Source organism: Anolis carolinensis, chromosome 3, assembly GCF_035594765.1.
Source record: "Anolis carolinensis isolate JA03-04 chromosome 3, rAnoCar3.1.pri, whole genome shotgun sequence".
Lineage (NCBI taxonomy): Eukaryota > Metazoa > Chordata > Lepidosauria > Squamata > Dactyloidae > Anolis > Anolis carolinensis.
The window spans coordinates 209,716,520-209,733,826 of NC_085843.1; the positions used below are offsets into that span (position 1 = coordinate 209,716,520).

A 17,307-nucleotide genomic window follows, 5' to 3' on the forward strand; every position below is an offset into this window, starting at 1 on the left:
ATTGACACATGTGTCTTTTTTTCAATGGGTCACAGGAAGAACTATTTTTTTTAACTTTTCAGATCTGGAAGACACCTTCAGTTCTAATGTGCAGCATGGCACTTGTTTTTATTGGGGTGGGAGTGTGTTGTTTTCTACGACATAACATTTATCTAACAGATATAAAGGGATAGATGGGTTACATAATCATTTCTGCTTTAATAAGATTGGGAGGAAAGGAATTTGGACAAACCTGGCCATGTTTGGTGAATGCTTAACAGAGCTACTTATATACTAGACTCATGTTAAAGCTTTGCAACAGAAATAAAGACACTGGATGACAATGATGTTTGCAAAGAATGACAAACCAAATTTCTAATGAGTCCCTGCTTGCTGGCAGCAAAGCAAAATAAAGCATCTTGGTGCTTTTGCTGCAAGCAGGGATAACTGAACAAACTATGTCTCTAGCTTTCTCCTAACAAACCAAAAAAGTAAAGCCACCTGGATAATCTGTTTTTAGTTAGGCGTGACACTGGACAATGGCTGAATTTACACATTACAGTAAACAAGCCATAGAAAGAAAATCCTTGATTTATTCAGCTACTACTGTTTTCAATGGGAAAAGCAAGAATTTTACAGATAGGTCCAGCTGATTGTTAGATATGAAGAAACCTAGTGTGAAACACTCATACAAGTAGCACTGCCAACATTTTTTGAAAAAAACTAACATCCCAAATCCTTTTTTCCCTCGCTGCCCTCCAAAAAACACTGAAGCATTTCCATCAGAATATCATAGATCATGTTGGAAAAAGAAAACAAGTCATCTACTTCAAAGCCAATAGGAACAAAACCAAGCAAACACATCTGGTAAAAACATCAGATGTAATTTTGTTTCAATATTCTGAAAACTTGGTGCCAAATCTTGCATGTTCTATGTAGGTCAAAATCATAAGCCTAAAATATAGCAATCTTGTGTCGAAGACCTTCATAGCTGGAATCACTGGGTTGCTGTGAGTTTTCCAGGCTGTATGGCCATGTTACAGAAGCATTCTCTCCTGATGTTTCGCCCACATCTATGGCAGGCATCCCCAGAGGTTGTGAGATATGATGGAAACTAGTCAAGTAGGGTTTATATATTTGTGAAATGTTCAGGATGGGAGAAAGAACTCTTGTCTGTTTGAGGCAAGTGTGAATGTTGGCCACGTTGATTAGCATTGAAAAGCCGTGCAGTTTAAAAGCCTGCCTGCTTCCTGCCTGGGGGAATCCTTTGTTGGGAGGTGTTAGCTGACCATGACTGATTCATGCCTGCAGTTCCCGTTTTCAGAGTGTTGTTCCTTATTTACTGTCCTGATTTTAGAGTTTTTTAATACTTGTAGCCAGATTTTGTTCACTTTCATGGTTCCCTCCTTTCTGTTGAAAGCAATCTTGTGGATTTAAATGGCTTCTCTGTGTAGTTTGACATGGTGGTTGTTAGAGTGGTCCAGCATTTCTCTGTTCTTAGATAATATGCTGTGTCCAGGTTGGTTCATCAAGTGCTCTGCTATGGCTGACTTCTTTGGCTGAATTAGTCTGCAGTGCCTTTCATGTTCCTTGATTTGTGTTTGGGCACCACGTTTGATAGTCCCTATGTAGACTTGTTTATAGCTGCGTGGTATAAGGTAGACTCCTGCAGAGGAATCTTTACAATGGATTCTCCCAGGCAGTAAGCAGCTAGGCTTTGAAGCTTGCAAGGCCATTAATGCTAATCAAGGTGGCCAATTGCTACATTCACACTTGCTTCAAACAGACAAGAGTTCTTTCTCCCACTCTGGACATTCAACAGATATATATAAACTCCTCTTGCCAAGATTCCAACAGATCTCACAACCTCTGATGATGCCTGCCATACATGCGGGCGAAACATCAGGAGAAAATGCTTCTGAAACATTGTCATACAGCCCCAGATAACTCACAGAAACCTAGCAATTCCAGCCATGATAACCTTCGACAACATATGTTGAATTGCTTAAGACTCAATGAGATATTCATTGAAAAACTATAGCAAAACGTGCTGCAAAATGTCCTGCAAAAACAAAGTTTTTGCAGTTCAATAAACTTTTTTCCATGCTTTTATGATAGAACCAATTAGGAAACAACATTATAACCCAGGAACAAAAATCATGTGGCACAGGGCCCTTCTACACAGCCATATTACCCAGAATATCAAGGCACAATATCAATCCCACAATATTTATTTACCATATTTATATCACACCTTTTTCTATCCTGAGAGGGACTCAAAGCAGCTTACAAATGGCATATATACAGTGCCTTGGGCATAAAACAGACATAAAATAGGATTATAAAAATTTAAACAAACATAAAACATAATTAAAATACATTCCAATATCTGCTTTGAACTGGGTTATATGAGTCCACACGGCCATATATTCCTGTTTGAAGCAGTTAATGTGAGGTTTTATTCAGCTGTGTGGAAGGGACCATAGTGTAATTGGTCGGGAATTTATTTAAAAAGTTACTTTGGGAAGTTATTAGATTCCCTACCACCTTAATCTTAATTGTATTGGACTGGGTTGCAAAGGCTTTATGACTAACGAAAGAATGGGCAAGGACTGCTATTCACTTACCTGAAGGTCAGGATCCAGTGGCTGACTGCTACCAGTTGATCAGCTGTGTCTAGACTAGATCACCCCAAATCGTGGTAATCAAGGTTCCAATTCCATCCCAGTCCCTCCTCACTGCGGAGAAAGGAAGGGCCCCAAAGAAAGAACCAAACAAACAGGCAGAGAGCCAAAGCAAACGCTACGAAGAACGGAGCAGCGGTCTTATTTTCAAACCTAGCCGCGAAGGCTCCTGGGAACCAGACGTCAGCGACAAAGTGCACCCTGGGAAGTGTAGTTTTCGAACGTTCCCAGAGAGGCAGACGTAGGAAGCAAGAGATTAAGCCCCGCCCCTTTGGTAGCACATGGAGGCGAGCCAGTTTGACGCCACTCAATGGTATGGAATGGTCTCTGCCCAAGAGTGCCAATCCCAATGTTTTCCATAGCATTGCTTACGGTGGCGCAGTGGGATAAACCCTTGTGCCAGCAGCGACTGCTGATCCAAAGGTCAGCGGGTTCGAATCCGGCTCCCGCCTCTCTGGGCAACGCCCTTGCAGATGGGCCAATTCTCTCACACCAAAAGCGACTTAGTTTCTCAAGTTGTTCCTGACACACAAACAAAATCTATCGCAGTAAAAGCGGAACTACACTGCATTAATTGTACAGTGCAGATGCACCAAAAGTGTCAAAAGATTCAACGCCCAAATGAATTAGGAAACTGCCAATGCTGCTGTTTGGATCCCATTTCAAATGCTCTTTGAGATTTGTAGTCTTGGGCCACAGAAGCCTGGAGCCGTGTGAGTTTTCCAGGCTGTATCGCCGTGTTCCAGGAGCATTCTCTCCTGACGTTTCGCCCACATCTATGGCATGCAACCTCAGAGGTTATGAGGTCTGTTGGAAACTAGGCAAGTGGGGTTTATACAGTAGAGTCTTGCTTATCCAACGTAAACGGGCCGGCAGAACCTTGGATAAGCGAATATCATGGATAATAAGGAGGGATTAAGGAAAAACCCATTTAACATCAAATTAGGTTATGATTTTACAAATTAAGCACCAAAACATCATGTTATACAACAAATTTGACAGAAAAAGTAGTTCAATATGCAGTAATGTTATGTTGTAATTACTGTATTTACAAATTTAGCACCAAAATATCATGATATACAGTAGAGTCTCGCTTATCCAACGTAAACGGGCCAGCAGAACGTTGGAGTAGTGAATATGTTGGATAATAAGGAGAGGTTAAGGAAAAGCCTATTAAACATCAAATTAGGTTATGATTTTACAAATTAAACACCAAAACATTGTTATACAACAAATTTGACAGAAAAAGTAGTTCAATACACAGTAATGCTATGTAGTAATTACTGTATTTACAAATTTAGCACCAAAATATCACAATGTATTGAAAACATTGACTACAAAAATGCCTTGGATAATCCAGAACCTTGGATAAGCAAGTCTTGGATAAGTGAGACTCTACTGTATATATATCTGTGGAAGGTCCAGGGTGATCACCTTGATTAGCATTGAATTGCCTTGGAGCTCCAAAGCCTGGCTGATTCTTGCCTGGGGGATTTATTTATTTATTTACGTTATTTCTATCCTGCCTTCCTCACCTGAGAGGACTCAAGGCGGGTTACAAATCTGACAAGATTCAATGCCAATAAACAACAATACAATAAAGTAAAACATAGAGCAATGAAAAACAATTAGGCATTAAACACATGAAATATACAAAACTTAAAACATACAAAGAGTGCACAAATCCATTCGTCCAAAAACCTTGTTCATAATCCTTGATTCTGACCGTGTTGAAGCTGTAAAAGCTTATTGTCCTTTGTTAGGAGGTGTTAGCTGGCCCTGATTGTTTCACGTCTGGGATTCCTGTTTTCGGAGTGTTGTTCTTTATTTACTATCCTGATTTCAGATGTTTTTTTTTTAAATACTGGGAGCCAGATTTTGTTCATTTTCATTGTTTCATCCTTTATATTGAAATTGTCCACATGCTTGTGGATTTCAATGGCTTCTCTGTGTAATCTGACATGATAGTTGTTAGAGTGGTCCAACATTTCTGTGTTCTCAAATAATATACTGTGTCCAGGTTGGTTCATCAAGTGCTCTGCTATGGCTGACTTCTCTGATTGAGTTTCCTAATTAATTCGGGTTTTGAATCGGGGATTCCCGTGGTGCATCTGCACTGTAGAATTAATACAGTTTTGCCCTGGGTTGTTTTATGTTTTCTCTCCTGACGTTTGCTTCTATGGCAGGCATCCTCAGAGGTTGTGAGGTACATACATACAAACATATAACAACCCTGTGATCCCGGCCATGAAAGCCTTCGACAACAGTTTTGTCCCGCTTTAACTGCCAAATGTTATGGAAAGCATGGGATTTGTACAATTGCTTAAAGGCGTGTCTTAATTCCTCCTAAAAATCCACAGGGAGGTGCCCTTTGGGCTTGATTTTGCGGGCGGACTACAACTCCCGGCATGCTTTGCAATGCATTCCAAGCGGAGTGAGCCACCCACGTGGCTCCGTTTTGTAGTTTTTCCGCTCTCTCCATCCGGGTATCATGGAGGGGCTCAGTGCCACAGGCGAATGATAGGGCTGAGGCTGGGCAGGCATGGCGGTGGCGCTCATTCAGGGCGCCAGTCGAGGGCTGGGCTTCCATTTTTGCAAGCACATCTTGGCCTCTCGGGAGGATGCGCTGGTTCTCGCCACTTGCCGGCGGCCCTCGGAGGCCGACGCGCTGCGGGCCTTGCAGGCGGAGTTCCCGCGGCGCCTCGCTCTCTACCCGCTGGACTCCACGCAGGAGACGGAGGTGCGCCGGGCGGCGGAGGCGGTGGCCCAGGAACACGCGGGGCTGGACCTGGTCGTCAACTGCGGGGCACTGCTGCACCCACGCGGCCGAGGGGAGACCAGCCTGCGCGACGTCGCCGCCCAGGTCGGGAACGGAGCGGGGCACGCCCCCTTTTATGCAAATAGCGCACCCATGCAAATTTTATGCAAATAGAGCTCCCATGGAAATACTGTATTTACGCAAATAGCGATGCCATGGAAATACTGTATTTATGCAAATATCGCTCCCATGCAAATTTTATGCAGATATGCCTTCTTAGAACCTAAAGGCACCAGTATGAACTTGGAAGCTAAGCAGGGCCTGCCCTGATCCGTACTTGGATAGTGTAACAGATTTATTTATTTATTTACCATATTTGTACCCTGCCCTTCTCAACCCAGAGGGGGACTCAGAGCAGACTCGCATATCGACAACAATTCAATGCTGTAAAAATATACAATTCATAAGGTAAAGGTTTTCCCCTGATGTTAAGTCTAGTCATGTCCAACTCTGGGGGTTGGTGCTCATCTCCATTTCTAAGCTGAAGAGCCGGCGTTGTCCGTAGACACCTCCAAGTTCAAGTGACCAGCATTACTTCATGGAGCGCCGTTACCTCCCCATCTGAGCAGTACCTATTGATCTACTCACATTTGCATGTTTTTGAACTGCTAGGCTGGCAGAAGCTGGGGCTAACAGCGGGAGCTCACCCCACTCCTTAGATTCAAACCACAGACCTTTCAGTCAACAAGTTCTGCAGCTCAGTGGTTTATTCCGCTGCGCCACCAGGGGTGCAGCAGGTTAAACATGTACATTAAAAGCCCCCCTTGGTGGCGCAACATACATTAAAAGCCCCCCTTGGTGGCATAACAGGGTAAACCACTGAGCTGCTGAATTTGCTGACTGAAAGGTCGGCAGTTTGAATCCAGGAAGCAGGGTGAGCTCCTGCTTTTAGCCCCAGCTTCTGCCAACCCAGCAGTTCGGAAATATGCAAATTTGAGTAGATCAATAGTTACCACTTCAGCAAATAGTTATGCAAATATACCTTTCATACAAATATAGATGCAAATAAGGTTGCTAAGAATCTAAAGAGCTTGGAAGCTAAACAGCATCGGCCCTGGTCAGTATTTGGATGGTGTAATAGATGCCAATATGCTGTTATGCAAATATCTGTGTACAATATGCCATCCTTGCATATATTTAGGCAGCTATGCATTTCATGTGGATATTTATGCAGGTATGCCTTTCATGTGATTTTTAAAATGCAAATAGTCCTTTCATGCAAGCATTGCACACTGATAAGGACCTGAAGGCACCAGATCCTGTCTGAGCTTGAAAACTAAGCAGGGTTAGCCCCAGTCAGTACTTGGATGCTATACCAGCTGTTCTGGGCTATGTTTCAGAGTAAAGAGGTATCAAAACCAACTGTGATTATTCCCAGTCTAAGGAGATGTTATGATATTCAGTGGGTCACTATAACTTGAAAACCTGCTTGAAATTCAGTAATGGTATTCACTTCTTCAAGATAACCATTGGGCTATTGTCAGGACCCAGGCTGAAGAGCACCAATAACCATACGCAGAGGCCAGAATCTATCTAATATCTTTATTAAAGGAATATATAAAATCAATAAAAACAAGTGTAGGATATAGTTCAGAAGTAGACCTTTCAGGAAAGGTCAAATATAGTCCAGGAAAACAATGTCCAATATATGATATTAAAGTCCAAAGTTATAATCCACTTTACCGAAACACACACTACTTGGCAAGCAATAGTGTGGGGAACTGTCCTTAGTCTTTGAGGCTTAAGGTAAATCCGAAGGAAGGAAAACAAGGCTGGAATCCGAGAAGCAGGGTCCGTAGTTTAAATCGCAAAGCAAGGCAAAACTTGAGACTTGGCAAGGTCCAACTTGAAACAAGGCATTCGTGGAACAAGAACTGAGTCCATAGGAATCCGTGGAACAAGGCAGGGCTGGGAACTTGATTCAGGAGCTGGGAACTGGAGTACGAAGTCTACACACGATCTCACTCCATGAGCTGACGAATTGACTCCGCAAGGAATCCTTTGTGGCCAACATCTATATAGGATCTTGTTTTCCCGCCAAAGCACACTTTCTCTGGGGAACAAGAACCGAAACCTATACTGTCCAGATGCAGGACTCCTTAAACTTTCCCAAGGGAAACAGACTAATCATCTAATTGTCTGGCAGCTATCCTGGCGCTTCGGCGAGTCGCCTCCCTAGCGTGTCTATCTTGATTATAATAAAGGCGGCGAGAAAATGGGGGAGATTTCGGCTCAAGGCTTGTTTGGCTGTCTTCTTGTGGGCAAACATCCTGCAGCTGCAAGGGCTCCAAATCTGGCAGAAACGGTGGGAAACCCAAATTTTCCTCTTCATCTGTCACAACAGTACTAGGAACGGGACTACATGGCCCATGAGACATCACAGCTATGCACATTTCCTTAGGTGTAAATGGCCCAAAGGTGCCAGATGCTGTCTGATCATAGAATCGTAGAGTTGGAAGAGACCTCATGGGCCATCCAGTCCAACCCCCTGTAAGAAGCAGGAAAATCTCATTCAAAGCACCCCCGACAGACTGCCATCCAGCCTCTGCTTGAAAGCCTCCAAAGAAGGAGCCTCCACCACAGTCTGGGACAGAGAGTTCCACTGCCAAACAGCTCTCACAGTGAGGAAGTTCTTCCTAATGTTCAGGTGGAATCTCCTTTCCTGTAGTTTGATCTTGGAAGCTAAGTAGGGTCAGCCCTGGTCAGGACTTAGATGTTGGCTCTGATTATTCCCTGCCTAGGGAAACCTTATGAAGGTAATGGGAGCACCACAACTTGACAGACAGCTTGAAGTTAAAGAGTGGGTGCATCTTTGAGTTTCAATATTGGTAAGAAGACTTTACAGTTTATTTTATGAGTCTTTTTGCTGTCTTTTCAATGGCTTTTTATTTAATGTTCAATCCAGGACCTTGCTTTGACACTGGCAACAAACTCTATAGGCCCCTTAGTGGTGGCGAAATATTTTACTCCATTGCTGTTGAATGGAACGGGAGCATTTGGACGTCAGAGTCCTGATCCAGGCAAAAAGCATCAAGCTATCCTTGTGAACATGTCCGCCAGAGTTGGATCCATAGGCGATAATGGTAAGTTTTATGTCCACAATGAAGATTTTAGTTGCATAGTTAAAATGTTTGGAACGTAAACCTTTCTCATATCCCCAGTCTAGCTGTATCTATTTAATTTTGATTTTGTTCTGCCTTGGACATCCACCCTGCATGCAGAGTTGATGTGATTTTTTGTAACATTTCCTGAACATCAATGTTCCTTTGGTAATTTAGTGTGTTAAGTTTAGGCAAAAATAATTGACTAAAAATTACAGTCATAAGGCTATCACAGAAATGATCCTGAGCCCTGCTAGTTTAATCATCCCGATATTCTGTTATGGCTCTTTAAAAGGTTTTTTAAAATGATAACTCACCCCAATTTTTCCAAACTGCCCTATTATGTTAAATGAAGCTTATTCCCAGGCAAAGGGTTATAATGCCACAACCTTAAAACACTGATCACATAAAAAGCAAGTTCTTAAAGTTAATTAGGCATAATTATTATTGCTGTATAGTGGGCAGTAAAAGATTTCATTAGTTTAACCCATTTTAGAAGCATTTGTAATTGACTTCTGTTGAAGCTTTTTTTTTTACTTTTACAAGAAACCCCGTTCACATGAATGTGTTGGCTATTGATAGGAAAGATAATATCAAGAGCGACCCTTTCGTTGAGGCTGAAAAGGATTTTATTTTCAGCTGAAGACTCTGCGGTGGACTTTCTTCCAAAAGCAAACCAGAGCGAGGATAAAGGCGTTGACATTGCCTTTTATACATTTTCAAACAAAGAAACATGCTTCTACATACATCTCATCATCAGTACGTCACTTCACATGTTTACATACATGGGCATAAATATGCATGTCTCAGCATTTTCCCTATCTAAGCACTCTAACCAGCCTGTAGCAAGTTACAGATAACTAAGAGATCTGTCAAGGGAAGTGCACTCTCCCTCCATTAGCTGTACCTGGGACCATCTCGTAACAGGCCCGCCTTCTCCTCCCTGTCCTGCCAGCTTACATTTACACAGACCCCTTGCACCTTCTTTGTGTCTGTGTCTGAGTGCCTGGTACAGAGAGAGTATGATTTTTCTATATTTCAGTGCTTCTAATGTGCATACAATATGTGAATATATTTTCCAATTCCTCATCAATTGCTACTTCCAAATACAGGAGTAAACAAAATTTATACATAAACATCTAGCAAGGAGTAGTTACTGTGCAAAACTGGATGACTCTCAATATTTTGACATTGTTAAAATACAAAAGCAATTTTAGCAATCTGGCCAGATAAAAAATAACATCATAAATATAGGACAGGTTAATCACAACTGGTACAAAATTAAATATTATTTGCTTTTTTGCCTGATTGACTTATACTCTCAGAAAATCAATTAATAACCTTAAAAGTGATTATAAAATTGGCAGGTGTTGGGTTGTATTCCCCAAAATCTGTATTGAGATACCTGTTGCTGGCATCCTTCTATATATATAAAAGGGTAATGAAATTTCGGCCTAGGACAAAACAAAAAAACTACACATCCCAGAAACACTAAACTTGGCAGCACAATCCGTCATCCATGTCTCTACGTTCATACAACAAAAAGAAAACAAAAATAAAGTCCTAATTAGAGGGAGAGGAAGAATTGTTTTTATCCAATTGCTGCCAGTTAGAAGGCTAAGCTCCGCCCACTTGGTCTCCTAGCAACCCACTCAGCCCAGGGGACAGGCAGAGTTAGGCCTCACTTAGGCCTCTTCCACACTGCCTATAAAATACAGATTATCTGATTGGAATCGATTATATGGCAGTGTAGACTCAAGGCCCTTCCACACAGCTATATAACCCATTTATAATGGACTTAATGTAAGGTAAAACCTTTACCCTTTACCTTAACTACCACCAATTCCTCAATACTTTATTTCCCCTACCACCATACTTCGCCACAGCAACACATGGCCGGGCACAGCTAGTAAGATATGTAAATGAAGATCATGGTTAGGCTCTTAAGAGACACAAAATATGCTCAGTTGATTTCTTTCCCTAAGTAAAATTGATTTGGTTTCAATGTTGGATGTTTTTGGTTTGTAAAGCCATTCTGCTTCTGGCTTTTCCACTGTCATGTGAATATATGTGATTTGTATCCTGTGTATGCTTATACTGAGTTAGTGTATGACCCACATTTTGTAGAAGGTTAAAACTCTTACAAAGCAAATTGCAGCCTGTTGGAATATCCACAAAGTAATCTAACCCTAAAAACAAATATTCAGCATGTCAGTTGTTAAAATAAAAAGCAACAATAAAGAAAACCTTGAGAGTTTCCTGCTTTATCTTTTTTGAGCAATGCAGTGGGTTTTTCTGTAAGGAAACGGCTTGTACCTGTTAGCATCTGTGTCCATTTTGGCTTTGTATATCCAAGTGACCAGATCCTCAACATGGCAGTGCTGATCAAGAGAAACACATTTGTTCACTTCCATTCCTAACAGAAAAAAGGCAAGAAGTCATGGGGTAGGAAGGGCAATTTTCAAATTCAGCCGCACACCGACAGTGGTGTTTTGAAGGGAGTGAAAGAGGGAAAGCTCCACATTTGTGGATGATTTGCACCCTCTGTGACCTTCAATAAGAAGGCACCTGGGAACTTTGAAGTATGCATGTGACTATCTTGTTCACCATTGCTAAAGAATAGTTGCTTTCATCATAATTAGTTTGGAAAGGCTCAAATATATCCCAGGATCTGATCCCAGATTATCTGCTTATCCCATATGATCTGGCAATGTAAACTCATATGATCCAGTTTAAAGCATATAATCTGGGATCAGATCCTGGATATAGGGCAGTGTAGATCCAGCCTGAGAAACAGCAGAACTCCCCTCCATACAGACATGCTATTCCTTGCCCCATCGGTCTTTATTGGCATAGTAATCCAGCAAAGTAGGATGGATTAGCCTGAGAATTGCAGGTTCCAACTAGTGTTAAAGTTAAGTGAGAATCTGAAACTGGGTCTTTCCATATTTAAGTCTCAAATTCTGGTCCACCATGTATTGTTGACTGCTGCTGTCATCAGCCCTAGGTGCCATAATTAGTGGTGAAGGATCTTGGGAGCTGTAGTCCAAAACCATCTGGAGGTTCACAAGTTGCCAGTCCCTGCATTTGTCATAATATCACAATGGACTGTGTTGAGGGTGAGGCGTTTAAAAAAACACAATTAGTGTTTCTATGTTGTGTTTATGGGGCATCTAAAAATAGTTTCCCCTAAACCATTCTTCCAAACAGATAACACAGAAATACCTACATGGAAGAACACAGATTGGGTGCAAATAGCTTTATATTGCTGCCATAACATATAATAAAAGCAATATCCAAGTTACAAACATCCGACATGAAAATGACTCATCGTTAAGAACCATTTTTTTTTTCATGTCAGGAGCAACTTGAGAAACTGCAAGTCTCTTCTGGTGTGATAGAATTGGCCATTTGCAAGGATGCTGCTTAGGGGGTGCCTAGATATTTTGATGTTTTACCATCCTTGTGGGAGGCTTCTCTCATGTCCCCGCATGGGGAACTGGAGCTGACAGAGGGAGCTCATCCATTCTTTCCGTGGATTCGAACTGCCGACCTGTCAGTCAACCACCAGGGGCTCCAAGAACAGGGGTGAGACAAACGTAAGTGAGAGAATTCAATCCCTGAGAAAGGAAATTGACTCCTGAAAGAGTTATGGGTAAACTAAAGCTTTCCCACCAATCCATGTTTCCATAAGAAGCCAAAATTTTCAAAATCCAATTACCGCAGGGACATAAAACAAGATGAAATATTCTGAACAGGGCACAGACAGCAAAATAAACATCACAGGGTGTTTGTTAGCCTTTCCCTGTGCTATTCGCAGTGCATATATATCTGGAGTTACACTTTTAAAATGTACCTGTTCAGACTTACATTAATAACAAACCTTTTTCGTAACCTGGGGACTGCCTGTCTATAGAAAATCTCTTATGTGAAAGACAAGAATTATTGCTTTTCTCTCTCTTTATAGTGCTCTGTATCTTAGGGTTGTATTTCTACATGTTTTGGAATGTCACTTTTAGCATTTCTTACTCCATTTGGCAGCCTTGTTCATTGGATTTGGGGATATCATGTGAGCTTCCCTGAATATTTGGGAACTGCCATTCCCTCACAATCATTAAGCAGTTTTTTTTGACAACATTTGGATTAGCAAGGAACACCATGTTTATTAGCAGATAATCCAGTGATAATTACAGTAGCAATAAGGAGCTCGATGGCATGATCACATCTCTTTAATGTCATTCAGCATAATGGATTTAATTACCATCCAGTTTCTGCCTAGATATTATTCAGCAGTTGTGTTGGAGTAAATCCAGATGTTGTAAACAAAGGTGACTGTAAAGAGGTGCTACACAGCTTGAATCTGTTTGCCAACTTCTGCTTTGTTTTTCAGCCTTGGGCGGATGGTATAGCTACCGGATGTCTAAAGCAGCTTTGAACATGGCTACCAAGAATCTCAGCATTGAACTCAGGAGGGGAAAAGCTAAAGTTATATGTGTTTCCTTGCATCCTGGGACTGTAGACACTGATTTATCCAAACCTTACCATAAGAATGTGCCCAAGGGCAAACTCTTCTCTCCAGAACATTCAGTTAATTGTCTTATGAGTATTATAAACAATCTTGATATGGAACAAACTGGGAAGTTTTTTGCCTGGGATGGTTCAGAATTGCCATGGTAATTAACAGTTCCCCTACAATCTGAAGCACCTCTTCAGAAATAGGAAACAACAGAGGCTATTCCCAATTACAAACTATCTACAGACCTACTAAGAAAATCCAACAAATGCTACGGTCACCTCTGCAGGAGTCTACCGTATACCGTGCAGCTGTGGATAAGTCTACATCAGGACCACCAAACACAGCATTGCCCAAACACAAATCAAGGAACATGAAAGGCACTGCAGACTAACACAACTAGAGAGGTCAGCCATAGCAGAGCACTTGATGAACCAACCTGGACACAGTATATTATTTGAGAACACAGAAATGTTGGACCACTCTAACAACCATGTCAGACTACACAGAGAAGCCATTGAAATCCACAAGCATGTGGACAATTTCAATATAAAGGATGAAACAATGAAAATGAACAAAATCTGGCTCCCAGTATTTTTTTTAAAAAACATCTGAAATCAGGATAGTAAATAAAGAACAACACTCCGAAAACAGGAATCCCAGACGTGAAACAATCAGGGCCAGCTAACACCTCCTAACAAAGGACAATAAGCTTTTACAGCTTCAACACGGTCAGAATCAAGGATTATGAACAAGGTTTTTGGACGAATGGATTTGTGCACTCTTTGTATGTTTTAAGTTTTGTATATTTCATGTGTTTAATGCCTAATTGTTTTTCATTGCTCTATGTTTTACTTTATTGTATTGTTGTTTATTGGCATTGAATCTTGTCAGATTTGTAATCCGCCTTGAGTCCTCTCAGGTGAGGAAGGCAGGATAGAGGAAATCATGAAATTGAACAAAATCTGGCTACCAGTACTAAAAAAAACTCTAAAATCAGAACAGTAAATAAGGAACAACACTCTGAAAACAGAGGAATTCCAGACGTGAATCAATCAGGGGCAGCTAATGATGCTGAACAAAGGATTCCTCCAGGCAAGAAAAAGCCAGGACATGAAGCTTGCAAGGCCATTTAATGCTAATCAAGGTGATTAATTACAACATCCACACTGGCCTCCAACAGAGAACAGTTCTTTCCCCCACCCTGGACCTTCCACAGATATATAAACCTTCCTTGCTTAGTTTCTCCAATACAGTGTTCCCTCACTTATTGCGGGGGTTAGGTTTCAGGACCACACACAATAAGTGAAAATCCACAAAGTAGGGACACTATATTTATTTTAATATTTATACATTATTTTAGTAGTTATACATTATTTTAAGTCTTTATCAACCAATCGTGTGTTGATAAATCACCTCCTTCTCCTCCTGTTGCTGCTTGGGCTCCTTTTCTTGCCCTTTGGCTTCTCCTTCCTCCCTTCCTTAGGCTGTAAATTGTAATTTTTTTATGATTTATAGTATTTTAGAGTTTATTGAAAAACCGCCAAACAGCGAATCCGCGAAAAGTGAACCACGAAGTAGTGAGGGAACACTGTATACCTCACAACCTCTGAGGATGCCTACCATAAATGTGGGTGAAACGTCAGGAGAGAATAGTTCTGGAACATGACCATAAAGCCCGGAAAACATAACAACCGTATTCCCAATTAAGTGTATAAAACAGGGTCTGCAGGCCAGTTTTCCAAAGCTGAAGAATGCACAGAATCCTAAATAATAAAAGTTAGCCAAAAGGTGTTGGATGACCATTTACAGATTGGCAAACAATATTTTTAAATGTTAAAATACCCATGTAGAGAGAACGCATGCAAGTTGCTTAAACGGTGAACTGCTATACTTGAGAGGGTTGCAGCAGTGAGGAATTACACTTTGCTGAAAAATAAGATTTTGGTATAAAGGACTACAATTGTAGAAGATTGCTGAAGAGTTTGCTCAGGTTCTGCAAGGCTTAGAACTACGGAGACACTTCCCACATAATCTTTACTTATGAAGGCTCATTTTTACATATTTATTTGATTTTATATCCTGGTTTCCTCCCATGAATGGGACTTAATGGCTGGATTTCAGTATACTAGCACACATACATAAAAGAATTAAAAAACCATGATTCTCAAAGTGATCGGTAGTCTTAATCTTGCCATGTTCTTGCAGATGAGGAATGGGGAATCAGCTGCCATCATCCTGATCATTAATTGTGGTCCCTGAGGCTGATGGGTGTTCTCCAAAACAATTGAAGAGTGCTTTAGGAATGAGGCTGATCAGAGGTTAATGTGTGGCATGAGATGGTCAGGTCCCCAGAATAAATGGGCACCACGGCAGGATAAAGCTTGGACCAGTGTTTCTCAAATTGTGCTTCCCCAGGTGTGTTGGACTTCAGCTCCCAGAAATCCCAGCCAGCTTAACAGCTGTTAGGAATTGTAGGAGCTAATTTCAAAACATCTGGAGGAGTTTTGAACTCTGGCTTAGACCAAGGAACCAAACCAAGGAACCAAACATAGACATAATGCCATTCAAGCTCCTGTTGTTTTGATTCCCTTGGCTGACTTACGATGATTAAACTATTTTGCAAGAGTTGTATATGAACTTTTCACAAAGCTAATTCAAATTTTGCTTCAAGTAAATTAAATCCCTGTGGTGCTAAATTAGACATACCAGCTATCTTTGAAACATATCCAAACAGTTTCAGTTCCTATAAAAAGTGGCTAGACTGCTAACTAGGCTACACTCTCAGGATCATATTATGCCAAAATTACAAGATCTGGAGTGGCTGCCAGTTGTTTCCTGCAGTCAGATCAAGGTATTTTATCTTTAAACCTTAAGTAGCTTTGGCTGGTGGAAAGCTAATATTTGGCTGTTCCAGATATTTGTAATCCACACTGCAACTTCCAATTGTTCAAACTGTTTGGGACTTCTCAGAGCTGAAATCCCAAACATCTGACCTGCCAAAGGTTCCCCAAGTCAGATGTAGGGCCTTTCTGTTCAAAGGGACACTTGTCTTAGCATCCAATTTTTAGATCTACATGAGAGGTCCTTCTGAAGGTCTACTGATGAGAGCTCATAAGAAGGGCCTTTCTCCCCTTTTACTCCCTGGTTATGAAATGTGTTCCTACTCTAAGCTTTGGTCAAGCTTCAGTCCCATCACTTTTGTCAATACACATATTTTCAACTTGCTATTTCCTTTATGTTTCATTGTTGGGTTTTGTTGTAGCCCAGCCTGAGGTTGGGCCTGTACAACCTGTGATTGTTCCTACTCCTAACTCTGTGATTGCTCCTGCATCTGACTTGCCAAACGACTTTGAATTTGAGCCAGAGATTCCTATGCAGCCAGAATTGGAGGAAACTGCTGTCCCAGGCCAGCCAGAGTTTGGGCTGGAGGATTCTGGGAACAGGCACACAATAGTTCCTAGCTGGCAGCTTGAACCCATTCCTTGAAGGAGTCAATATCGGGTTTGCCTTTGCCAGATGGGCATTCTAGTGAGGATTTTTGTTGTGATAAGGCTAATGAGTTTGACCTTAGGAAAGTGATTTATCAGCAGAGGAGAGAACGGGAGGGTTTTCGGCACAGCCAGATATTGTTATTCAGAAAGAATAATGGGCAGCCTTCCCACGGCAAGAGGCCTTGAATTACATTTGAGAGGAACTGTGTTCTCTGATAAATTCAGAGGTGGTAACTTTGCTCATCAAGAGAGAGATCTCTGTTTCATGCTCCATGTTCCTGCAACCTTGTGCCTTGATTCTTGTTCCACTCTTGTCCTTGCTTTTGGGGATTTTTGTGTATCCAGTTGATTTTCCAGTAATTTGCGACTAGGATTTTTGCTCCAGCCAAGACCTTGCCTTGTGTTCCATCATTGATCCTGTTCCTTGGACTAATATTGGAGTGTTGTCTCCTGTGTTGCAGTTTGGTCTCCTGTGATCCAGTTTGATCCTGTGCCTTGGACTACCTTGATACGTTGCTTGGACTAATTTTGATACCTTTATTGGGGTTAACTTTGATATGCTGTTTGTACTCTGATCTTTGAGTGATTTTTATAGACCCTTGCTTCAAGATTTTCAAGTATTTTGTTATTTGTGGACTTAAACCTCATTTCATTGACTTTGAACTTTATTTTGCTACTGCTTGCATATAATCTTCAATAAACAGCTTGCTTACTTATA

General features: G+C 41.3%; 2 protein-coding genes across 4 annotated transcripts in view; one reads left to right on the forward strand and one right to left on the reverse strand.

Moving 5' to 3' along the window:
* kif20b (kinesin family member 20B) overlaps window positions 1-2,843 on the reverse strand; it is a 63,733-nt gene extending 60,890 nt beyond the window's left edge. For 2 of the 3 annotated variants that reach the window (XM_008115307.3, XM_008115306.3), the window contains exon 1: window positions 2,607-2,841. The gene's annotated coding sequence lies outside the window, so the exon portion shown is untranslated. Of the gene's footprint in view, window positions 1-2,606 lie in introns of all 3 variants that reach the window. The other variant, XM_008115308.3, reaches the window with a different exon arrangement.
* A 2,284-nt stretch (window positions 2,844-5,127) lies between these two features.
* Window positions 5,128-17,307, forward strand: LOC100566950 (C-signal). The gene is made up of 3 exons (XM_003223786.4): window positions 5,128-5,526; window positions 8,387-8,564; window positions 12,973-17,307. The coding sequence occupies exons 1-3, from the start codon at window positions 5,206-5,208 to the stop codon at window positions 13,257-13,259; spliced, it is 786 nt and encodes a 261-aa protein (XP_003223834.1). The 5' UTR covers window positions 5,128-5,205; the 3' UTR covers window positions 13,260-17,307.